Raw genomic sequence first — 25,046 nt, forward strand, 5'->3', positions numbered from 1 at the left:
TGAGTCCACCCTTCCTGGATTATTAGGCCCAGTTGAAAAACATGCTGCTGGATGGAAGACAGCCTTACCTCAGTTTGCACCATTAAAGGCCGGTGCATGCGAAGATCATATACCACTCCATACACATCCACCGTATTTTCCATTTCAATCTGCTGAATCAGGCGGTCAATGGCAATGAATGTCCCTGTCCTCCCGACACCAGCACTGCAATGACACAGGGAAGCCATTTACTGCTTTCTCACAACCACCTGGTTGTATCGATGGTGGCCTGATAAAAAGCCAGCAAGGCAGTAAGATGGTTTCTGTTATTTCAGTGGCACAGGTATTAAAAGTCTCTGCAGCCCAGAGGGGTAGTTCTTACCATCACCAAGAGGGAGGGAGGACATGCTTCCAGGCTTCCCAGTCTTGCACTTGCACAAGGTTGCATATAAGAACACTTGAAAAGGCAACTATTTCAGTTAAGTTTTCCAGGCTAGGAGAGATTGTCTATTCTAATGTAGTTTTATGTCTGGCACTTTTTTACCTATGTAGTAGCATTGCTATGTTTCTGAAGCACAGGGCAAAGGTTTTAATTTGGCAGGGTAAACAGCCCATGTCTTCAAGCAGAGACATATTTTTCTTTTTCTTTTTTTTTTTTTTAAAATCACACTGAAGAAGAATTGTTCTTAAAAAAGCCACAAGACACAAGTGTGTCTATCACAACCACGTTCTTCTTACCTGCAGTGCACCAGAGTAGGAGATTCGATTGGATTTTGACTGCTGTACTCATGAACAAGGTGTCGAAAGTTGATGAGAAGCTCTGTTGTCTCTGGCACTCCGTGATCTGGCCAGGAGGTGAAGTGGAACTGGCGCACCGTGTGGCCCTCTGCTGTGTTGGACTAGAGGAACACACATTAAAAAATAAGAAAACTGGCTTCAGAGGAGCAACATTAGAGCTTCCTGATGCACGTACTGGGCAAACTTCAGCTTCGTTAAAGAAGCCTGTTACAGACTGCACAATAATTTGATCAATGGTATTTCAGTTTCCCTCTTCCTTCTGCTCTGGTAGAGAATACTTTGAAATAGTTTTCTTTCACTTTTCACTTTACTCCAAGATCATCTCTGCTGCATTAAAATTGCTGAGAGGGAGCTAAGTGTTTTCAGTCCAGCAGATACTACAAGTATCTGCATGAGCACAGGTTTTGGTACAAGTCTGAGGGAAACACCAACTGCAGGATCACTGAAGGGGCAATCAGGAATTCCCATGAGCAGGCCGGATTTGCTGGCAGATCCTTTTCTGCCACTAGAAGGGTCTTACTGACAGTCAATCCCACCTCTGGATTTGTTACTAAAACACTGTTGTGAGAAGCCAGGGCTTATGAACAAATGCATGCACATCACAGGAATCTCGTTGTCAGTAAGAAGGGTGAAAAATTTTAAAATCAGACTGTTGGCAGAAAGCAGATCAATATATTCAAAGCCTCAAATTAAAATAAACCACTTTTACTCTTTTCGCTCAGATAACTTTGAATTTGTTTAAGTTTTAGTGAAATTACTGTATTCTTTCACTTCAGTGTTGCTTGACATGTGAAGTCACAGTGATACAATAAACCATACCTACAGATACTTCACTAACAGCGACCAAGGCGGTACTCACCTTTTCTACAGTGAAGTCCCTTATTGTCCATTCTGGAAGGACAACCTCTGAGACCATTGTCACAATGATGTCACCATAGCTCTTGGGCTGTTTGTCTGGCCAGTATTGCTCACATTTTGTCTAAGAAGAGAATTACAAGGTTAGGCACATTACACACAGCAATGCTGGCTCTGAATGACACCACCTGAAGCAGGGCTAGAAAGCACATCACCCTTCCCAATAGCCTGGCCCAGGGCAGGAAAAGCTCTCTCAAAATCATTCCTTAGGGAGAAGAATCAATCCTTAAAGATGGCGATTCCACAACCCTCCTGAGACAATCTATTCTGGTAGTCAGCACATATTAAAAATGGGAAAAAGCAAAAAAAAAAACCAAACCTAAAAAAAAAAAAAAAAAAGAAAAAAAGAAAAAAATATTAAATTTGGCTTATTTAATTTAGGAAACAGCCATCCAGTAAGAGGATGGTTGTTAAAAGACAGTTTTCAGTCTCCAACCTACTAGGGTAACAAAAAAATTAGAAGAGATACAACTGTCTTCAAGAGACAGTTCAGTTTTAATAAAAACATACCCGGGCTTGTTCAACACATTTTGTCAACATAACAATAGAGTAGATATTCTTTTCCCAAATCATGGACCAGAAGTCTTCTATAGTATTGGGTAAAGGACCCTGTGCAGCAATAAACGCCTTCTTTGAGTTATACCCCTAAGAAAGAAAAAAAAAAAAGTAAAATATATACACACACACGCAGAGGCACAAAAAGTGGATTTTAAACATCATTATGAGCTGTTAAGGCTATATTGTAAAATTAAGTATTATATTTCATTTCAACTCATGAAGCAACTTACAGGCATATAGTTTGCATTAATATAATCATCAGATGCAGACCTCTGGTCTGAAAGTTTAACACGAGAAATATCATCTGCAGAAAGAAAAAAAGAAAATGATGAATTTTAGAACTAGAACCTTTCAGCAAAATACTGCTTATCTAATGCATGGTTTCTAAATAAAAGGCAATTTAAGAATAAGAATAAAGTTTTAGGAATCATAATTAGCAGTAGTTCAGAATTTTTATCATGAAAGTCTTCAGAAAAATGACTGGCCAAGATAAAGATTGGGAATACTCAATCACAGATTTTATTATTTTTTAAAAATGGTTTGGTTTTGCATATTTATATATTTTCAATCCAACATGGAATTTACTATAGTTTTAATTACTGGAGAAAAAATGGGTAATTTGTCTCCTGCTGCCATTGCAGCTGATGTTTTCCTTCCAAAGCATCCCCACGTACCCACCACTGTTTGCTTCCAATTCCTCCTTACACTCAGCTAGGCAGGGATGCCTGCAGACAGCCCGGCTGGGTTTACATTCTCAGTTCACCTGCAAAGCTGGCCAGCAGGGCCTTAGTATTTTGCATAGCTCTGCACATCTATCTGTCCGTAGCCAACAGTTAACCTCTTTTTCAATCTGGACTGCAAGTTTCTCACAAATGGAAAATTAAAATTATTTAATTACAGGAAAGTTCTTTAAGGAGCTTTCTTCAGGGAAAGCTCTTTGGGTTTGCTTACACTAACTCAAGGTTTTCCATCTAAAATCTCAACCAGTAGCACATGCAAAACCAAAGAGAGTAACTCACACGGTAAGACGTTGTTGTATCTATTTTTTCCCCTGTTCTCAGGAAGTTCAGCAGCAAATTTGGGCTGATGAACACCAGCAGACTTGAGTTCCTACAATGAAAGGAGGATTCATGAGCCCCTGGGTCCTGGTTTAGGAATTATACAGAAACACTTGACCGAAAGACAAATACTCCGAACACTTTCAGCCTCTGCTGTAAAAGAAGGCGTGGTAAATGGGATAAATGATGATAAAGATCATCTACTCTACTTCTGTAGAGTAGAAGAGTGACAGTGGCAAAGAGACAGATAAAGGATTAATGCAGAATGTAGGAACAGTAGCATGTTTAAAATCCAGAGATGGGCTTTAAAGGCCCAGAAACAGTTTTGCAGAAACACAGGACACTGGTATCAAGGGCACTCTCATTCTGACCCCAAGACAGGGAACTACTTAGCATAAGCTTTGCAGACATTACAGGGAGAAAGGGACCAAGTACATCAGAAAAGGACTGCAGGAAGCAAAATCTGAGAGGAAGGCAAGGCGAAGCACCAGCCTGCAAAGCAAATGAAAGGGACAGAATTTGATCTGGAAAGAAGAAGGAAGTCAATTAATAGCTTCAAGGAGATGGAAACAAACGAACGAATGAACGAACAAAAAAAAAAAAAAACCCCAAAAAAAAGAGAGATTCTTTAACAGCAAACATGACAACACAGAATCCTTACTGACACTTGACTCCTGTCTTTTGTGCCTTATAACAATTGAGCTTTAGCACATTTCACAGAAAAACATCTATGTTTTTCATAACTGCTGTTTCTCTAACTGCTCCTTCAAGCTATTCCACAGGTGTGGTTTGCAAATCACACCTACACACTAAAGAAGTCAATGACATTAGCAAGAAACCTGTCTTGCTGTGTAGAAAAACAAAAACAAGATTAAAAAAACCCAAAGTGCAGAGAGGCGAAATAGCTTTCCCTAGGCTGTGTCATGTGACTAGGGCAAGGGCTCAGGAGATCCTGTCTCTGGCAAGAGCTTGAAACAGCAGGCCATGCCGTAAGCTCACAGGTAGAGACAATAGTTCAGGATGTGAAGTATTTGTCATGCACTTCAACTAAATTTGGAGTTGAATGAGGGAAGGCTGTACATGCATCTTAATAATCTCTGTAATAAAGGTCCCTTCTCTTCCCTCCAGTAAGCCTCACATATGCTCCATAAGAAAGCTGAGCTGCCTTTCCAAAAATATTTGTCATGAAGTGCTCTCTACTGAGGGCACATACCTCATATTCTTCAGCAAAACCACAGTTGGAGTCAGCTTGCTGCTTCTTAAAGTAGGACTCAAAGTTCTCCACTTTAATCATCTTTGATCTAAAATGAGAAAAGCCATGTAATTGGTAACTGGTACTACGTAAATAAGCCATGAATTCAGTTAATGTGTTAGAAAGTGCGCTTTACTTACTTCTTGACTCTTCAGGGAAGGGTGGGGGGAAGAAAAAAAGGTTGATTAGACACATGCAGCTGTGGTTTTCACTATGTGAATCTAAGAATGAAAGCATGACTGTAGTAGCAGCCACAAAACTGCATTTAAAGGGGACAGGATACCAAGCATAGCATTTGACTGATCTGTTAAACCAAGGAAAGAATAGCACATCCTTCAGGAGAAGGTTATCACAGCAGGTTTCAGTCAGCTACTTCTGCACTCCCATCAGATTAGCCCCATTCCCTGCTATATTTTGTGGGAACTAGCAAAGTCTGCACAGGTGGGACTTTATGGGATGCTCCAGCTATGCCTTTCCATCAGCACAAAAATTGTAGCAAGAAACCAATAATGTGATTCGACCGCACTGCCTGTGACTTCCAATATATTACGGTTACCCTCCCACAGTCAGCTTTCACAATCTCAACATTATCTGAACTAATGGTTCAGCACAAAGTAGTCATAAAGCAAAGGAAAATTCAGGCCACGGCCCTTTATCAACAATTTGAATTGTTTCCTCAGTGTGCACAAAGTCTGTATTTCATTCAAACATCCTGGTTTTCAAAACTACATGGAGCATTTCTGTGTCTAATGGTGATTCATGAAGCAAGCACTCAAAGCTCTGTGGCAGCTCTAGAAGTCTTGATCATACTGATTTTTAGTCTGCAGGCTGGAGTCTTTAAATTCCGCAAGAAATTAATACTGCAAAATTCTATATAAAACCACACAGAAAATGAGTATCGGGGTTCAGAGCAAGTTTTGCAAATATCACTTGAGCTCAGAAGACAATGTGTGAAAGAACACAGACTTACTTAATTGGAGAAAAGGACACCTCGGTATTTCTTTTATCTTTCCTATAAGGCAAAAGAAAACAACACAATAGGTTCACAGCAGAATTTAATGGAATGCGGATGAGATTCCTGATGACAGCTATTTCCTGTGCCTGTTCAGAACAATTTCGTTTAAAGCATCTCATTTGGTGGAAAAGAAAACCCTCCCGAGGCAAACCTTACACCTGGAATAGAACTAAAATACTTCATCCTTCCTCCAGTGATGTTGTGCAATGGGACTGTTTCTTTCAGCTGGGACCAGAGCACAACACAGAGTACAGAACAAAAACCACAGTTTGGTGAAATAAGTACATCTGAGGGATCTGCATCGCTAGCTAACATCTCAGGAGAATTGCTACTAATCCCAGAATATCTACGTTAAGAGTTCAATAGTGATGTGTCAGTGGTACTGAAAGTGGTAGTTGAATGAAAGTAAGTACTTCCAGCTTTAAAGGAAGCTCTTGTCATTATTGTCCACAGTTATTAGACACACTTGTAAAAATAACAGCAGCTCATCAAAGAAACTAAGAAAACTGGACTAAGGGCCCTGAGCTAACTCTTCAGAGAGGATGCACCACACGATCAGAAGCAGGAAAAACCCTTTATGGATTCTTAGGTCCTAGATTATTTGGAAAAGATTGGAGATTGAGACCCCAGCTCAAAACCTAGGCAACTCATCAGCTTCTGGGAACTCCAGAATGGAAGTTTTATGTGACAGGCCATCAAGCAATTAACAAGTGTGATTAATGGGCGATTTAAAATAAAACCACTTAAGATATAATTATATATGTCTTTTAGCACTATAACTTGTGATGGTTGCTCACTTCTGACTGAATTACTTCATCAGCATAAATGAATTCAGAAGAGAAAAGCAAAACAAATCTTAACTCATTAGTTTGTAACTATGGGGTTGAACAAAGTCATTTAACTAGTCTGATACATCAACTCTAATCTGTAACACAAACAAGATTTTTAACAAATGTATTTCAAAGCATGTCTTTAAAATACATTCTGTATTTTAAACAGAGAGGCCTTTTTAGAAGAAAGATACAGAAGTGAAATACTGGTGTTCCTTATCACAACAAATACAGTAATGAACACATATTACCTTCTCCTTCTCCAGAATATGAAACCCCCTATAGTGACTACAGCCAATATAGCTAAAAGGCATCCAATAATGGCTCCAGCAATAACACCTGATAGGAGAGAACAAGTGTTACTCATTACTGATTTACCTTTCTGGCAATGATCTAACTCAATCAACATAATACAAGAGAACCTCACAAGTGACAGAGCATACTCCACTAAATGTCTTTTCTTACTGTGTCCTTTGGCAGTACCAGTATTGAAAGCTCACAAAGAATAATAAACCAAGGGTGATAAATTAATAAAAAATTGGGAGCAAAGGACTGGTATTTGCATTCCAATGCATCTGCTTTTAATTTACCAGAACTGTTAGAACATAAGCTGGTTTTGCTACTTGTTTCTGTACCAAAGTCTCACTGTGGCATCCAATCCCTTTCAGCATGCCATGCGTAGCACAGCTTTTGGTTACTTCCGCAGTGGAAGGCATACATGGAAAAAAGAAGTCACTCACAGAACTAGCAAGGTGTGAATTTACAGAGCAAAGTCACTGTAAATTGTCACTGCGAAGCTGGACGGAAATAGTCCATCACAGAGAAACCAGCAGGCGTTTTGTTGTTATGAAACTCGCCATAACTAAGGGATCTCCACACAGTGAGCATGTGCCAAGCTGCCAGTTCTATACTTGACATTAACTATACCTGGATCCTGCGGTAGCAAAACTGCCTCAGAACAGGGTGTAAATGATACATAACTATCTTCTGCCACAATGATGCCGTCCATATTAAAGATTATGTTAGTGAAACCTGCAACACTTGCCCTGTTGATAAGGGAGAAGAAATAAAAAAGTAGTACATTACATGGTTTTAACAACCTTAAGCAAGATCTGTGATTTTTTCTTAAGATAATCTTTTAGATTTCAACCGCAAAAAAGTTTACCGAACAGTGGTTTGAAATAAATACCTGTATGAACGAAGAGGAATCAATGGTCCATTTTTGTAGCCACACACTTTCTCTCCATTGCCTACGTTAACGTTTAATGTTTCATTCTGAGAATGAAAAGGTGATTTTGCCTGCTCTGTAGCTACAACATATGTTACATAGGTGACTGTGATCTTCTTCTTGAAATCTTCATATGTATTGTTCAATTTAGACTTCAAAGACCCACAACCTTCAGGAAAAAACAAGGATATATGTGGTATACACCATCCGCCGATTTTTTACCAATCGTCGCAGTGGTGAGATGGTCACATTCACCACAACTGTCATTACTCCATAAATGCCTGAAACGAAAGGCTGAGTGCAACAATCTTGAATCTCATCTGCTGCAGTGCAATCTACCGAACTACCTCCCTACCCCCCAGCGTTATTTGGTTTAATCTCCTTTTGGTTTTATTTCTGCCATGTGTAGTGGAGCTTCTCTGTAAGGATACATTAGTGGTTGATTCTGATGTCCCCCTGGACAACCTTCACTGGGCAAGTCAGTCGTATCCATACGCACTTTATCAACTATCACATGTAGAGAGCATGACGCGAACTGGTATTTGGTAATGTTGTGCTACCCAAACAGCATCAAACCTCATTCAGGGTGACACTAAACTCGTGCTGACCTATACTTCCTTGCTGTGTCTTATAAGAAGTCACACACTCAAACTGCAGGAGACCAAGGAGTTAAATTCTGCCTTTTCTTGACACAGACAGAAGATTAGGAAGAATGGGCTATCACAGTGAGTGACCAACAGGACACCACCTGCAGAAGAGCATCACTTTACAGTGTCTTTTGTTAGAAGATGAACCCTAGAAACTTCATAGAATCAAAGAATGGTTTGGTTTGGAAGGGACCTTAAAGATCTAGTTCCAACCCCCCTGCATGGGCAGAGACACCTTCCACTAGATCAAGTTCCTCAAAACCCTATCCAACCATTCAAACTTGAGCCAGATTATACAGTTGAGGCACATACAACCTAAGAGGTAATAAAGAAGCTCAAATTACCAGTTGTCCAACAACTCAAGAGCAAGCAAACTGATGTTACATATTCAAAGTATTACAGGAAGAAGAAGAATCTTTCTCATTTGAGTGAAGTTTGCATAAATTGTTCTCTACTGACTGCCTTTGCAAAACTAAAAGCTCCTTCTAAAAGCAGTATATCTTGAATTCACGTTTAAAAAGAAGCCTTGCAGGAGCTCTGAAAAATGGAAAAGCTCTAGCAAGTTTTCTACAGTTATGAAGACAAGGTTTGATCTGCCACCAGTGAGCTGGTGGCTCACTGTCACCAGTAGCAAAGCTCTCACCAACTTGTAACTGTGCAGGAACAGGGTGCAAGACAGCTCTTCTAAAGCACTAGATCAGTTATGTTAAAAGCAGCTGAGGTTGCAATTAATTCAGTTGCCTAGAAATGGGTGTTCAGTACTATCTGAGATGCGTTATATGTCTGTCTGGTCCCTATCTTCCATTCCAAATTGATGTAAAACCCAGGTTATATCTGCAGCTCGTTGAGGATATCTTGGGTATCACCCTTGGACATCTCAAACAGCCTTAGACACCATTGCTTCCACAACTGAAGAAAGTCCCCTCTGTCTATCCTAAAGGAAATGATGTCTGTTTTAAGAGAGAGAAACACACCTCAATCATATTAATGCTATTTCAACACTATAAAGCTGAAGTGATGCTTGGCTGTAAGGATAGTTTTCTGCTCCTATCAAAGTACTCAGACTCTATATTATAAATACAGGAGATCTTCTTTCCTTCTTTCTGTCAATCATATCTTGAAAACCTTGCAATCAAAACCACATAGAAGAATGTGCTGAATCTCATCATGACTAAACAGGACTGGCTGAAGGTACAAGCAGAGTTGTTACTGCATGCAAAAGACTGACAGTCAAATCAGCAACTCCAGGGCAGCTGAGCAGGCATGTGAAAACCAGGAATTTTCTGCACTGGTGTACTACATATATATGGACATTTCTTGGTTGTATATTGTATGGAAAACCACAGAAGAAAGATCCACAGTCTAACTGCTACAAGATGAATTTCCAGTGTTAAGACAAAGGATAGGCATGAATGTCAAATCTTGCCTGGGGAAAACTATCTCCATGAGCTGCTCTATTCCTCCAGTGCGCTGGCAGAAATTAAATGAAGTTCAACTGGAACCTACACTGCAAAGGTAAGTTCCTTAACGTCCTAGTTTATCCCTGGACATTCACCGATTAAAGATGTATCTCTGTTCTGATGCTTTAAAGATGTGAGTTTGATAGACCACCCTCTAGCTTTCATGGTGTTCAACCTCCCATGGCATGTAATGCTGAGAATGCTGTTCAAGCCTTCCATCTGTACCCTATTTCTCTCAGTTACTAAAGTATTTTAAGCAAAATGAAGGAAGGAAAGCTCTCTTCCTTTTTTTTTTTTCTTTTTAAGATCTTATTGCAGATATCTTACAGCTGAAGAAGGGAGGGGGGAAAAGCATTCCACATTCCAAAGCTGCTTATATTAGTAGCTCTGAAAATTATTCTCTGTGGAAAAAAGGGATACTACGCAATCTTGTGGCAGGAATCACTAGCAAATCAAGATGGCAACAGCACAGTGGCAACACATATGAGACTTTTATACAAGGATAAGGCAGGGTGGAAAAGGTTGAATAAAAACAGTGGCTTTCTGAAAACAAGGAGTGATCTGGCTTAAAGCAAGCAAGGTATTTGCCTCATGAGTTTTGAAAGGTGACTGAAAATAGTGAGTCAGCTTTTTCTCTATCCATTTAACACCTGTTTAGAGTTTAAAACATAATGCTGTCTGATAAATTATTTCACAAAACTACAAGATAACATCATAACATCTTACCTTGTTCTTCTGTTGTGATCATTACTGCATAGGCTTTTAATGGTCCATTCACTGACTCAAAGTCAGAGAATTCTACAGACAACGAGTTGTGACTGACTGCCTTGACTAAAGGAGCTTTGCTTGGAGCAGGTGGATCTATAAACAGAAATATGTTTCAGTACCTGACTGGTAAAGAAGAGTTTTCTAACCAGTAAAATGCTGTAACACTGATGCTATTCATACAATGCATATTTATTGTGCGTCACATTAGACTTTGCATGAACGTTGTATTTTATGCATAATGTGTAGGATGATAACGTACTGCATTCAAGTTTGCTGTTCTGCAATCATGAAGTTAACATTTTAGTCCTATGAATATCTTTAGTTCTCAAATCTTAATGCTTACCAGTAATGCTTGTATTACACATTTTCTGCACTGGATCACTTTCAGAACCATTTGAAAGAGTTGCAATAGTAACAGCATAGGTGCGGAAATAATCTAAAGATGATGTTGTGAAGGTTTCTGCTGAGCCTTCTCCCGTGCAGGATGGAGCCCATTCTTCTATTTCCCATGTATCATTAAATATTTTAATTTTGAAGCCAGAATTGTTACCAGGAGGACATTCCCACTTCAGCATTAGAGAAGACTCCTTGAGCACTGGTTCACATTGAAATGAATTCACTAAGGCAGGAACTGTTAAAAAAAGAAAACAAAAAATAAAACCAAAAAACCCAAGAGGAGTAAGAAGTCAAGTATTGTAGTATATATAAAAAGCTGTCAATATTTAAGTTCTGTGTATAAATGTTTATAAAACTTCAATATTCCTTTCCACTTTTAAAAAGACAAAGCTACTGCACACAGGGACTTGTTACCCTATAAGGAAGGGAAGTATTTAGCATATTAAGTACGCTGACCTCTTCTGTGCTCTGTAACTCCCCTGCAGGCAGGTTTACTGAGAAAATTTAGGTAGAGTATGTGTCAAGATGAGCAAAGCTTTCAAAATACTGTTCAGTCACTGAACATAGCACTCAAAGAACATTTTTAAAGTAGTATGTAAATTGACACTAACTTACTGTATAATTACTTAAAACTCTTAGGTGCCAACAAATACAATGAATATAAGCTTTGTGCATCAAGAGCAGAGGAGTAGCCATCCTTAAGAGCAGCAACTACAACATGTCAGTCTGTGTGACATTTCTATAGTACACTATTAAAACTGCAACCTTATGACCATACAGAAAAAGTTATTAAAAAAGTTAATGTAACAGTAACACCAAGCAGAAAGGTCCCTCTAAACTAAATACCTTCTAAAACTTGGCCTTCAAGACCAAAACTCTTATAGCTTCTACAATTGTAACACACAGCAAATTTATTTCCTCTCTTGATGAAGAAGTATTTGGCACTTCCAAATACAGGGGTTAAAAGGCTCATGGATGAAATTATTTTGTTATTAAGAAGGGATATTATTTTAAGAAACTAAGGAGAGGTAGAATTGTGTACCAGAGGAAAGTGATTTATTTAAATGACAAATGTGAATGACTGGGACTTATTTCTACTGCATTTTATAAATATTTCTTTTCCTTCAGTAACACTGTCAGCTAATCCTACAAATAAGGTGAAATTATAGAAGGTTCCATGGTTTATGTCTGTAAACAGCTCTGGTGATACTGGATATCTGGTTTCTAGAAGAGGAACCACAACTTTGGATGTCTATCCTGTAGGTGTAGTGAGAAGTAGTATCACCTGTGCTCCATGGCAAAAATCAGAGACCAGCACACTCCACCTGGATACGGAAAATGGAGCTGGGCTCTGTGAAAGTCAAGATGAGACTCTTCAGCACTCACAAATATTTGCTGACAGAGACAGAAGAAGCAGAGGCACAGCCACACTTCCATGTTTTGATCTGATTAGGCATTATGAGTAGCCAAGCAGCACTTTCACAGTACAGAGACTCTCTTAACAGCTTCATCCTGGGGCACATCTGGAAACTGTCCTGAGGAGCTCACCTCAGACAAAATGGGACAAAACAGAGGAAATGACACAGCAGCTCATATTCGCAGTAAGGGGCAAAAATGGTCACAGTGCCCAGCACGAGGAACACAGGAGTACCTCAACCTTCTCCTCTCAGCTGTTAAGCTGAGCAGAGCAGTGTGACCAAGAGCTACACAGCACAGTGCTGGCCAAAGCCCAGCTGCAGCCACAGGCTGCTCCAAAGGGGACATTTCCAAGGCACAATGCCCTCTCTGTGGGACCCCTTTGAAATAAGGACTTGAGGGCCTCATCCACAAGGAGTGAAGGCAACAAACCCCCCCCACAGAGCCCTCTTCCACACATTAACATTGCCGACTGCAGGCAGGCTGTGTGCAGCACTTCTGCCTGAAAAAATACTGTTATTTCAGCCCTCAGGCAGGTAGGCAGAGCCCTGTGCTGCACAGGAAAATACAGATCACCAGGAAGAGGGCTGCAAGAAATTGTGACTTACTTGTATACAGGCTTATGGATACTCCTTCTCCTTCTGTCTGACCATCAGCTGCTACTGCAAACACTGTGAAATTGTACATTGTCCCAGGGATTAACTCCGTAATTTCAGTTTTGGTGACATTGGACATCAGGTTCCTAGCAGAGGTACCATTTACAAACTCTATCTTGTACGTGTAGGAGTCGGAAGCAGTGTCGTTCACTGCCCAGGATAAGATGACCGAAGTCACACCAACATATTCCGCCTTGAGATCAAGCACTGGGCTGGGCTCTGTGAAAGGCAAGACAACATCTGTCAACCTGCAAGAGCATCTGTTCACATACATGGACAGAAGAAACACAGGCACCACTGCTTCACCCTCTTCACATCACTCATTGTTCAGAGTGCAGGAGCACCCCAGCAACATCACCAGATGCTCCGGGAGGCTTCTGCGCCAATGAGCAGCTACGAGAAAACTGAAGAAAAGTCATTCTGAGTGGGACTGATCTCCCTCTGGCACTCCAAGGCAGTAGCACAGGTTGTGGTGCCAGCAAGCCCACTATTTTGCTTCTGAGTTGTGGTCATGAAAGATACAAGGTTGCAGGGGAAGGTGTGGAAAGCAGTTGGTGGTATATCCATGCACAGCAAAGGATTAAGAAACACACCAGATATCACTGGCAAAGGAGCAGAGGTGATGACCAAGGCACCCTGCTCCTTCATCACCATTCATGTCCTGAGCTCACCCCTGAGCTTGTGCTACCTAAAGTTCACCCTCCTGCTGCAGCCCAACGGCAGCCACAGCCCCCTCAAGGTCCCTGGGCACAACCACCTTTCTCTGTGTGGGAGTCCAAAATAAGGGCGTAAGGCCGCCATCCTCCATAAAGCAAAGGCAGCAAAACTGCCCACAAATCCCAGGCCAGGCAAGCAGATTCTCAGTAAGTGTTCCTTCTTTGTGCCACAGGCCTTGGTGACCACCTTCAACAATCACTGTTTTTTGAGGAGGGCTGTTTATTTTTTATTTTTTAGAAGACTATGTCTCTTCCACACAAACAACTCTGCCTGCAGACAAGCAAAGCACATCACCTCTGCCTGCAACAGTATTACATTTCAATCCTTGGGCAGGTAGGCAGAGCTCTGTGCTGCACAGGAAAATACAGACCACCAGGAAGAGGGCTGCAAGAAATTGTGACTTACTTGTATACAGGCTTATGGATACTCCTTGTCCTTCTGTCTGACCATCAGCTGCTACTGCAAACACTGTGAAATTGTACATTGTCCCAGGGATTAACTCCGTTATTTCTTTTTTGGTGACATTGGACATCAGGTTCCTAGCAGAGGTACCGCTTACAACCTCTATGCTGTACGTGTAGGAGTTGGAAGCAGTGTCGTTCACTGCCCAGGATAAGATGACCGAAGTCACACCAACATATTCCGCCTTGAGATCAAGCACTGGGCTGGGCTCTGTAAAAGGCAAGACAACATCTGTCAACCTGCAAAAGCAACTGCTCACATACATGGACAGAAGAAACACAGGCACCACTGCTTCACCCTCTTCACATCACTCATTGTTCAGAGTGCAGGAGCATCCCAGCAACATCACCAGATGCTCCTGGAGGCTTCTGCATCAATGGCTGGGTAACAGAAAAATGAGAAAAAGTACAATTCATCTTACTGTCACAATCAAAAGCAAAAAGCACAGATCACTACAGCAGCAGCACTTCCAGAGTTTCCCCCCGGCAATCCAGAGAGATGGTTAGGAAGGAGAGAAGAATGGAGGGGAAAGACAGCGGTGGTGCATTTCTGCACAGCAAAAAGTAAGGAATATCAAATATCACTGGAAGAGAAACAGAGGTGATGACTCAGGCACCCTGCTCCTTCTCCAACCTTTGTGCCCTGCACTCACACCCATGGCAGAGAGACTGTCTCCCAAGACCCTCTCTCCAGCCCCCTATACTCCGTGCATCTTCAAAACAGGGCAACTAGCCATCACAGTCAGGTAGCACAGGAGAAACTTGTGGGAATCAACTGGAAAGGTAGGAGCACACATGCAGGTACATTTCAGGACAACACAAATGACAAACATCTGTTTCTTTTCAAATACACCCTGTAGAATGACCAGGCTGGGCTACAGCCCTGCACGCCAGCTCCAAAATGGTCCCTCCAACACCAGGTGTCAAGACTTCTGCAACTCAACACGGCAAGGCGTGGAATGGCCAAAGCATGTCTCCGGAACTAATGCTACCTCCTGATGGCAGCTATGGGCCCCAGATAAAAGGATCCCCTGGCACAATATGCTCTGTCTGGAAGCCCCTTAAAATAAGAATCTGAGGCCCCCATCCTCTAGGAAATTAATGCAACCCCCTGTCCCAAATTTAGAAGGGAGGTCTCTGTATTGCCAGCCTTGGGGACAAACTTCACCAACAGCTTTCACCAGGGCAATACTTCTTATGCACTTTAACATCCCATGCTTGGTAGATTGGTCATCTCCAGGATCAAAACATCACCTCTGCCTGCAACAGCATTAAATTTCAGCCCTCAGGCAGGTAGGCAGAGCCCTGTGCTGCACAGGAAAATACAGACCACCAGAAACAGGGCTGCAAGGAACTGTGACTCACTTGTATACAGGCTTATGGATACTCCTTCTCCTTCTGTCTGACCATCAGCTGCTACTGCAAACACTGTGAAATTGTACATTGTCCCAGGGATTAACTCCGTAATTTCAGTTTTGGTGACATTGGACATCAGGTTCCTAGCAGAGGTACCATTTACAACCTCTATCCTGTACGTGTAGGAGTCGGAAGCAGTGTCGTTCACTGCCCAGGATAATTTGACTGAAGTCACACCAATGTATTCCGCCTTGAGATCAAGAACTGGGCTGGGCTCTGTGAAAGGCGAGACAATAATCACTGAAGACAGAGAAATGAAGAAACAGCAGCCACAGCGAAATTTCCCTATTCTACATAGAATGAGCATTATTTGTAGCAAAACAGTACTTCTGCAGTATCAATGTTCATTTTCAGACATTCATGCTGAGGGATCTCTTGAAAGGCCACAAGACTTTGGGGGTTATATTCTATTTCATTTGATTTCACATGCTAGAATTAGTTTCCACAGTGGGTTTCCAGAGAGCGAAACAGACGGAAATCACGGAAGGAAGCAGAGTGAGGGTGATCTTGGTCTATTAATTCAAAATTGTGCCCATGAATCTTAATCTGAGCCTTCAGACAGCCTCTCCTCAACATCAGCAGAAGAAAATGGGCTCCTTGAGCAGGTCCAACAGCCCTATATCTGCAAGCTTGATTCAGCATCAGCACTGGGCAGACAAGACTCACCTCAGGCAGCTTAGACAAGCTCATCTACTCAGTAGCAGATCCAGGACACACTGCTCCTATTTGCTCTGTAGGGATGTTACCTGTTCCCCTTCCACTTCAGAGCTAGATACAAAAAAAAAGATCTTCTCCTCCCATCTGTCCCCCTCTGATCTGGGAAAAAGGTGCCATAGCACAAAGCCAACAAAAATGGCACCACATTCAATGATGTGTCCCTACGCACTGCCACAGACCACAGGAGCCCCAGGACAGGGACTTTGCAAAGAGCTCAAAACAATCTTTAATAACAAGAAGGCCCTGTGGTCCTAGCCAGAACGCTGCACGCCATGTCGTTTGGTATGAGCTCTGATAACCTGCTCCCAGAAGTATTGTAGGGTGCCTATTCAGCCCTCAACTGTAGAAAAAGTCATATTGCGGCAGCAGCTGGATATTACATAGTCTAGATCAGTGAAGCTAATGAAGCAACTGCTTAACAGGCAACAAATGACCTCACAGTGACACATGCAACCCCAACCCTTTTCCCTTTTACCAAAGGCCACTTGCATTCATACCTGCATGAATCTAGCACAAAGCAACATCACAATAACAGCACAGGGTTGGAAACCCAAAGTAAAAAAGCAGCACAATTTGGTACAAACTACACATTCAGTGCAATTGAGAGGCACCATTTCCTTACTTGTATACAGGCTTATGGATACTCCTTCTCCTTCTGTCTGATCATCAGCTGCTACTGCAAACACTGTGAAATTGTACATTGTCCCAGGGATTAACTCCGTAATTTCAGTTTTGGTGACATTGGACATCAGGTTCCTAGCAGAGGTACCATTTACAACCTCTATGCTGTACGTATAGGAGTCGGAAGCAGTGTCGTTCACTGCCCAGGCTAAGTTGACTGAAGTCACACCAACATAGTCCGCCTTGAGATCAAGCACTGGGCTGGGCTCTGTGAAAGGCAAGACAACATCTGTCAACCTGCAAGAGCATCTGCTCACATACATGGACAGAAGAAACACAGGCACCACTGCTTCACCCTCTTCACATCACTCATTGTTCAGAGTGCAGGAGCACCCCAGCAACATCACCAGATGCTCCGGGAGGCTTCTGCGCCAATGAGCAGCTACGAGAAAACTGAAGAAAAGTCATTCTGAGTGGGACTGATCTCCCTCTGGCACTCCAAAGCAGAAGCACAGGCCATCACTCTGACAGGACTCCCAGGGTTTTCCTTAGGAATCTAGAGGTGGGCAAGAAAGGGATGAGTATGGTGGGCAAGAAAGGGGATTTTTTGGCTGGTTGGTTTTAGTTTTGTTGTTGTTGTGGGCCATTTTTTGTTTTGGGACCAGGTGGTGGTGGTGTTAAACAGGGTTTGGTGTTTTTTTAAAAACAAACAAACAAAGCAACAACAACAAAAAAATGGGGCTATGTTTCCTCAACACATTAACACCTTATTCTTAGTAGCCAGCCCAGGTAAGGTTTGTGTTGTATTTCAGCCCTCAGGCAGGTAGGCAGAGCCCTGTGCTGCACAGGAAAATACAGATCACCAGGAACAGGGCTGCAAGGAACTGTGACTCACTTGTATACAGGCTTATGGATACTCCTTCTCCTTCTGTCTGATCATCAGCTGCTACTGCAAACACTGTGAAATTGTACATTGTCCCAGGGATTAACTCTGTAATTTCAGTTTTGGTGACATTGGACATCAGGTTCCTAGCAGAGGTACCACTTACAACCTCTATGCTGTACGTGTAGGAGTTGGAAGCCGTGTCGTTCACTGCCCAGGATAAGTTGACCGAAGTCACACCAACATATTCCGCCTTGAGATCAAGAACTGGGCTGGGCTCTGTGAAAGGCAAGACAACATCTGTCAACCTGCAAGAGCATCTGCTCACATACATGGACAGAAGAAACACAGGCACCACTGCTTCACCCTCTTCACATCACTCATTGTTCAGAGTGCAGGAGCACCCCAGCAACATCACCAGATGCTCCTGGAGGCTTCTGCGCCAATGAGCAGCTACGAGAAAACTGAAGAAAAGTCATTCTGAGTGGGACTGATCTCCCTCTGGCACTCCAAAGCAGAAACGCAGGCCATCACTCTGACAGAACTCCCTGGGATTCCCTTGGAAACCTAGAGAGGTAGGCAGGAAAGAGACAAGGATGGAGGGGAAAGTGAGGAAGGAGGATAATTAGAAAATAAACAAAAACATTAAGGCTGTGCTTGTGTTGCACGCTAACACCTCATCCTCTCCATATAGCCCAGATCAGGCTCTAAGACTAAAGTATCAGGTCTATACGCAGTAGTATTGAATTAAAATCCTCACACAGGTAGGCAGAGCCCTGTACTGCACAGCAAAATACAGATCAACAGGAAGAGGGCTGCAAGAAATTGTGACTCACTTGTATACAGGCTTATGGATACTCCTTCTCCTTCTGTCTGACCATCAGCTGCTACTGCAAACACTGTGAAATTGTACATTGTCCCAGGGATTAACTCCGTAATTTCAGTTTTGGTGACATTGGACATCAGGTTCCTAGCAGAGGTACCATTTACAACCTCTATCCTGTACGTGTAGGAGTCGGAAGCAGTGTCGTTCACTGCCCAGGATAAGTTGACTGAAGTCACACCAATGTATTCTGCCTTGAGATCAAGAACTGGGCTGGGCTCTGTGAAAGGCAAGGGGAAAAGCATTTTAAAAGATTCACACAGCTCTCCCCCCATATACATGATACAGCACCTTCTAAGCTACGTAGAGTACTCCAGCTGTACTCTTATAAATTTCAAATCTATATGTCCCAGTATGTTTGAACTGTTGCAGCTGTAAGCTAAAAAGCCATAATAGCAGGGAAGGGAGCCCAAGTCTAAGAGTGGTAAAAGTACTTCAAGACCACGCGCCAATCACGGTGTTAAATTGCACTCCCATTCAGCCGCGCAGATACATTTATTTGGCTCATTCCCTGCTCCAGTAAGGCAGTTGGATCCATACCCCTGCAATGCTCTTTGCACTCTGGACTAGAGTCCAGGTTGAAAACGCTAAGTCAGCCTAAAAACAGAAAACAGCCTGACAATTCACATCCCAGTCACATTCCAAACCACTTACGTGTTACATTGTTCAAATCATTTATTGCCCTTTTGAACAGTGACACATTCCTGGTCCATCTTCCACCTCCATAGGTTTTGTTCCCACTTGTAGAGTTTATTGATAAATTATCATTACTACTGGTTCCTCTTCCTGCAGTTTCATTTGTTGAGCTGCAATCCTTAGCGCCTGAACGAAAGAGTACAAAGCAATAAGTATCTTTACAAAATTTCTGAGTTTCCCATTGGCAAAAGTATAATCATTTATAGATCTCATGCAGAGACCACAGCCACTTCTGTTTTTCCAGTTTGTTCTCCTGCAGAGATTTTACTGCATGTTTCCTGGTTTTACCATGTTTAACTTCTTTGAGATGATATAAATTAGATTAAGAGATTGCCACTTTATTTCAGCCATTCACTAACTCTACTCATGCTGTGGATGAAAGCTACCATTATCTGCTCTTTTATCCCCCCATGCAGTTTTCTTTGAAAGGAACTGAAGAGACTTGCAGCCATATTCTGCATGTATTTTCTTCATGTGCTATCAGAAGCTAGCTGCTTCACTTAACCTGGCATGGCAATTTTGTCTCTTCCTCTCAGTGTACCAACAAAAAAGTTCTTCTAGTCCCACAGTGTGTTCCCACAAGTAAGGGATACGTGGTATACCTACTGAAAACAAATTTATGTTGATGGAATACTAACAAATATAACAATATATAACAAATATATAAACAAATATAACAAATAATACAGCCCAAACTGTGGAGAGAATCGATTCAGGCCCTAAAATTTCAAGGCTAATTCATGCAAGTCCGATGTTCAGTATTAAAGTAGAACTCAGCTGCAAGCACTTTTGAGAATTTCTGCCAAATAATGTGTCATCTAGCAAGTACAGCAGTTGCTATAGAAAATAGTTGCTTCAGAAAATCCTTAAAGCATCACTTTGGGGTCTATCTTTGCTTTGTATTGCCTTTAAGTATACTTTCCGGTCTTTCTAAGCACATTATATCTGTACTTGACTTTACCAGAACTCTTTACAAACTGAAAAGCAAAGGGATTAAAGTACACATTTGTATCTTTAAATATCTTGAGATGCACTACAGGAATTACAGTCACTAAAATAAGCAAGTTTACATTTTTTGAATGAAATTTCTAAATTTTTTTTCAGGCACGTTTGGTTTTGGGTTTTGGTTTTTTTTTTTTATTTGTTTTGTTTTTTGTTTTTTTTTTTAAATCCTTAGATGATACTGTTCAATTTTTCTTGAAAGAAATTAAGATAACAAGAGCTCTAAAAAAAATAAAAAAATAAAACCATGATTGAACAACAGTACGATACTTACAGGCAATTGTACATCTGACCTGGAAAACAAAAATAAATTATAGAAATTAAAACTTTAAAACTATTGGAAGCTCAAATAAAACAAAGACCAGTTTAATTAATGCTTGAGGGATGGGACAGGAGAAATCAGTTTTTAAAAAAAATCTAGACTTTTCAACCTGCAAAAGAGACACCTAAAAATCTATTGAGGAAAAAAAAAAAATGTATACCAAACTATTAGAGAAAACCAACCAACCAATCAACCTATGCTGGAAAAATGTTAGTTTTCACTTTTTTATAAACTAGTTTCTTTTGTCACAAAACCCAGCCTGCAGAACATATGCTGATTATTTTGCACATATAAACTTAAAACAAAACCTACAAAAACTTAATCAAAAGACACTTTAGTTAGCACCTTCAACACCATCCCACAAAAGACGGCAGATGTGCATTAGGTCTTTTTTCATTGATAAGCTTTTTCCTTTCATCCTATTGCTGTGTAAATGTTCTTATTACTTCTCAGAAAACAATATTCTTTCAACTTCATGCTTTTACTTACAAATAAACCATTTCCCTTTCTGCTAGTGGGCAAACTGGCCTGTGAATTGTTGTGTTCATGTCCTTCCAGGTGGCAGCACAAAATGCCCCTGTAGGAGTGAAATAAAAGCCCTGGCCTGAAGTCTGCAGGCACTTGAGAGGACAACCATGATTTCCTGGGCCTCCACTAGCCAGCTGATGCCAACTGACGGCAGCAGCCACTCTTGTCACGAAACAAATAGATTACTTCGGCAATTGTACCAAGGATTAAATACAACTATTCACCTTGCAAAGCTACACACGACAAGGCAAAACCAAGCATGCAGAGATATGTTTACATTTTCACATTTTACCAGACCCAAGGACTGGTAGGTCCCTAGCCTGGTGCTGGAGATGCACAGGTCACATGCCTTGTACCAGCTAGGCTTGCAGGCATGGAAGTTTTCTGCCATGCACCTCTGGGTCTGTTTTTGGCATCACGGTACAGGCAGAGGCAGTCTCCACCCCAGCAGCTCTAACATGACCTGCAGAAGGGCCAGTCTTTTGGTTGGACCTTATACCGTGTGGTTCCTAAAAAGCCCAGCTTAGCTTTATGCCAAATGGTGCATTAGCCACGCAACGTACCAAGCTTAATGATTGCAGAGGTTGACACATTTATCTAAAGCACTTGCAATTGTCTCATTTTCTCTTTCCACCATTTTCTTAGACAGTTTCTTAGCTGCTTCTGTAATTCCACAAGCTCACTCAAAATAAGCAATTATATCACAAGAACGGAATGCAAAGCTTGAACCCCAAATCATTCACACCTCCAGCTCTCAAGTTGCCGGTGCCACAAGTAGCTCCATCAGCACTAGTTCCTTGCATTAGGCATGGGCCCAAGCAGACACACCCTCAAAAAGCAGTCAGAAGACACCATTAAATCTTGTTCTCCATACAAAAAGCATTCTCCGCAAAGATGAGGCAGGCCAGCTGACTATAAGCAACCCCTCCAGCTTTACAGTAAGGAGAAGTGCAGCAGAAGGAAGCTACAAGCCTTCTACTCTGCTTTCATGAGATGCTACCTGGAGTACTTATGCTCAGGTCTGGGGCCCCCAACGTAAGGAGTATGTGGGCCTGTTGGAGCAAGTCCAGAGGAGGGCCACAAAGATGATCAGAGGGCTGGAGCACTCTCCTATGAAGACAGGCTGAGAGAGCTGGGCTTGTTTAGCCTGGATAAGAGAAATCTCTGGGGAGACCTTCTAACAGTCTTCCAATACCTCAAGGGGGCCTACAAGAAAGCTAGTGAGGGACTTTTTACAAGAACATGTAGTGACAGGACAAAAAGATTTAGATTAGATGTTAGGAAGATTAGATATTAGGAAGAAATTCTTTACTGCGAGGGAGACACTGGAACAGGTTGCTCAGAGAAGCTGTGATGCCCCATCCCCGGAAGTGCTCAAGGCCAGGTTGGACAGGGCTTTGAGCAACCTGGTCTAGTGGAAGGTGTCCCTGCCCATAACAGAGTGGTTGGAACTACATAATCTTTAAGGTCCCTTCCAACCCAAACCATTCTGTGAATCTGTGATTCAAGTAGAGAAACCCCCTTCAGCCCTGTGATGGTCTCGATGCCACAGCAAGTAGAACTTGGGCGCACTTCCCAGGCAAAAGAGCACTTGTAAGCATCAAAGAACTAACACCTGGTCTTCTCTAGCACAGCTCTACTGACAACTCAGCACACAAAGGACATTTCTTGGGATACAGGTATCCTGTGTACAAGCATGAGGCTCCTCTTCAATCTTTCTGAATATTTGAGCCCAGCCAAACTGCAAGGCCATTAGGAAATGAAGAAACATTCGTCTGCACTCAGGTTCTAGAGCCCTTCCATATGCTTTCGCAAAAAGGTGGCCAAGGAAGAAGAGGCTGTAAAGGAAAAAGCCGCTCTTAAGGCAGGAAAATGCTACTGTGTAGCATTCAGAGAACTGCTAAGCTATATGGAAACAGCTGCTGAATGATGAGCAAGAGGTGACATTCCCTGAAAAGCAGAGGTACCTAAAAGCAAAGCCAAAAAGACTATGTTTAATAAGAAAGGGAAATTGCAAAAAGAACAAAACCAAGAAACACTACAGAACTGAGTAAGTCTCTGTGATTTCTGCAGCCCTACAGACAAAATAGCAAAAGCCTGACACCATTCACAACCTGGCCTTCAGTTACTTTATCTTCTGTAAAACTGCATGAAGATGACAAAGTTTCTTGTCATCTCCTCCCCAGGTTTTGAGCCCAGGGGCACAGCATCCTTTCCTAGCAACAGGAACAACAAACATCATATAACTGAGGCTCAAATAAGTATGCCACTACTTATTACAGTCCCCTGCAATCCTGCTTTTCACCTCTCCATCTCTTCCCTACCGGCTCAAACAAGAAGCACGCTGATTCCTTGTTTACCCCCAGCTACAGCCATCTAATCTAACAGCAAATTATTACCAAGCTGGAGAAACTTGTTTGTACTGTCACCTGTGGGTTTTGTTAATAATGCTCAAACAACAAAAGGAAAATTATGCTGAAACTCCTTTCGCATGATGAATGAACAGCTTCCCATCTTTTTACTTGCTTTTGTTTACCACACACTTTGGTAATTCCCCCTCACAATACCACTCGGACTTTCCAGAACCCTATGTGCAAACCAAATTCAAAAAAAGCACATCCTGTCAGCAGCAGGCAGGCCTCCTTCTGAAACCCAAAACCGCGCAAAACAAATGATCCCATTCCCAAGCGTCAGCCTGCCTGACTCAGTCATTCCGTGCTGTATTTTTCAACATGAGCCATGAACTGAACTGTTCTCCAGCCTTATGTTATTACTTAATGAGATGCTATTTATACAAAACATTTGTTTATTATTTCAGAGGATATTTGTACTGAACACCTGATTCTCCTTGTGTTTGTATCTAATATATCAGGAGCCCTGCCATCTCCGCTTCTCTTTTCAATGACACAAAACTGTATTATTCATGCATAGAGTTGGGTATTTTTTTTAACCAAAAAACCTGGAACTTGGAGTAGGGGTGGAACATCATTCCCCAAGAAAATTAAAGACAGTAAAATGCTGAACATTGAACATTTCAACTGAACAACAAGAGAGATGCATATATACAAACTCATCGCTGTCATCAGCAAATGAATCTTAATGTGTCACACAGTACATTCCAGAGACACCAAATAATTCACCTGCACTCGCACAAAGTCTGTCCTGCGCTCCCTATGCATGCAATTTATTACTGACCAGGAGCTGGTGCAGTGTAATAGATGCAGGATTCAGATTCATCCTTCTCAGGTATACAGTGAGGAGCAGGATTTAAAACATGCCTCAGGGGAGCCACAGGAGCAGGTCAGAAGTGGGGAAGACAGCAGTGCCTCCCCTTCTGCTAGCCGCAAGACTTCAGGTCAGCTTGACTCTGCTGCCAAACTGTACCCTCTAATGATGTTAGGGTTCCTGCACTGGGGGGGCAGTGGGGGTGGGGGGGGAACCCTTGTTGATAGCAACCCGTCTGCCTGGGGTGCTCCAGTTTCCAAAACAAACAACGTGGTTTGGTTCATGTAAATACAAGGTTAAGAAGCTGGCTAAACAGTCAAAGCGAGCAAACCAAAAAATCCTAGCAAAAAAACCCCTTGGCCACAAATCCCTTTTGAGAAGGCTACTTGAGACTGCTGCTTACTATATCTTGTGTGCTCACCAGTGCATGCCTTGTGACTCAGATGCAAAAAGCCAGGAAATTAATCACGCCCCTCTCAAAGTGAATAATCTCTCACGTCTTCTCCACCTACCCATCCTTACAGGTTTGAGGACCTCCACAAAAACACCACCAACCTATGACAGTAGTCCCCAAAGTCATAGAATGGTTAGGGTTCAAA

At 41.9% G+C, this 25,046-nt stretch overlaps 1 protein-coding gene across 6 annotated transcripts in view; it reads right to left on the reverse strand.

The window, feature by feature from the left end:
- The window catches only part of PTPRJ (protein tyrosine phosphatase receptor type J), a 73,711-nt gene that overhangs the window by 4,055 nt on the left and 44,610 nt on the right, over positions 1-25,046 (reverse strand). Inside the window, exons 2-23 of one of the 6 annotated variants that reach the window (XM_030482750.1) lie at positions 20,647-20,665; positions 19,329-19,496; positions 18,628-18,894; positions 17,804-18,070; positions 16,910-17,176; positions 15,520-15,786; positions 14,099-14,365; positions 12,929-13,195; positions 10,852-11,139; positions 10,467-10,601; positions 7,595-7,802; positions 7,333-7,451; positions 6,657-6,744; positions 5,531-5,572; positions 4,701-4,709; positions 4,522-4,609; positions 3,270-3,360; positions 2,481-2,554; positions 2,203-2,337; positions 1,637-1,756; positions 718-878; positions 69-204 (exon numbers count right to left, since the gene is read on the reverse strand). In XM_030482750.1, coding sequence (XP_030338610.1) covers positions 69-204; positions 718-878; positions 1,637-1,756; positions 2,203-2,337; positions 2,481-2,554; positions 3,270-3,360; positions 4,522-4,609; positions 4,701-4,709; positions 5,531-5,572; positions 6,657-6,744; positions 7,333-7,451; positions 7,595-7,802; positions 10,467-10,601; positions 10,852-11,139; positions 12,929-13,195; positions 14,099-14,365; positions 15,520-15,786; positions 16,910-17,176; positions 17,804-18,070; positions 18,628-18,894; positions 19,329-19,496; positions 20,647-20,665 — 3,483 coding nt within the window. The remainder of the gene's footprint in view (positions 1-68; positions 205-717; positions 879-1,636; positions 1,757-2,202; positions 2,338-2,480; positions 2,555-3,269; positions 3,361-4,521; positions 4,610-4,700; positions 4,710-5,530; positions 5,573-6,656; positions 6,745-7,332; positions 7,452-7,594; positions 7,803-10,466; positions 10,602-10,851; positions 11,140-12,928; positions 13,196-14,098; positions 14,366-15,519; positions 15,787-16,909; positions 17,177-17,803; positions 18,071-18,627; positions 18,895-19,328; positions 19,497-20,646; positions 20,666-25,046) is intronic. The other 5 variants (XM_030482752.1, XM_030482751.1, XM_030482753.1 and 2 more) reach the window with 5 other exon arrangements.

This window comes from Strigops habroptila, chromosome 4 (assembly GCF_004027225.2).
Source record: "Strigops habroptila isolate Jane chromosome 4, bStrHab1.2.pri, whole genome shotgun sequence".
Lineage (NCBI taxonomy): Eukaryota > Metazoa > Chordata > Aves > Psittaciformes > Psittacidae > Strigops > Strigops habroptila.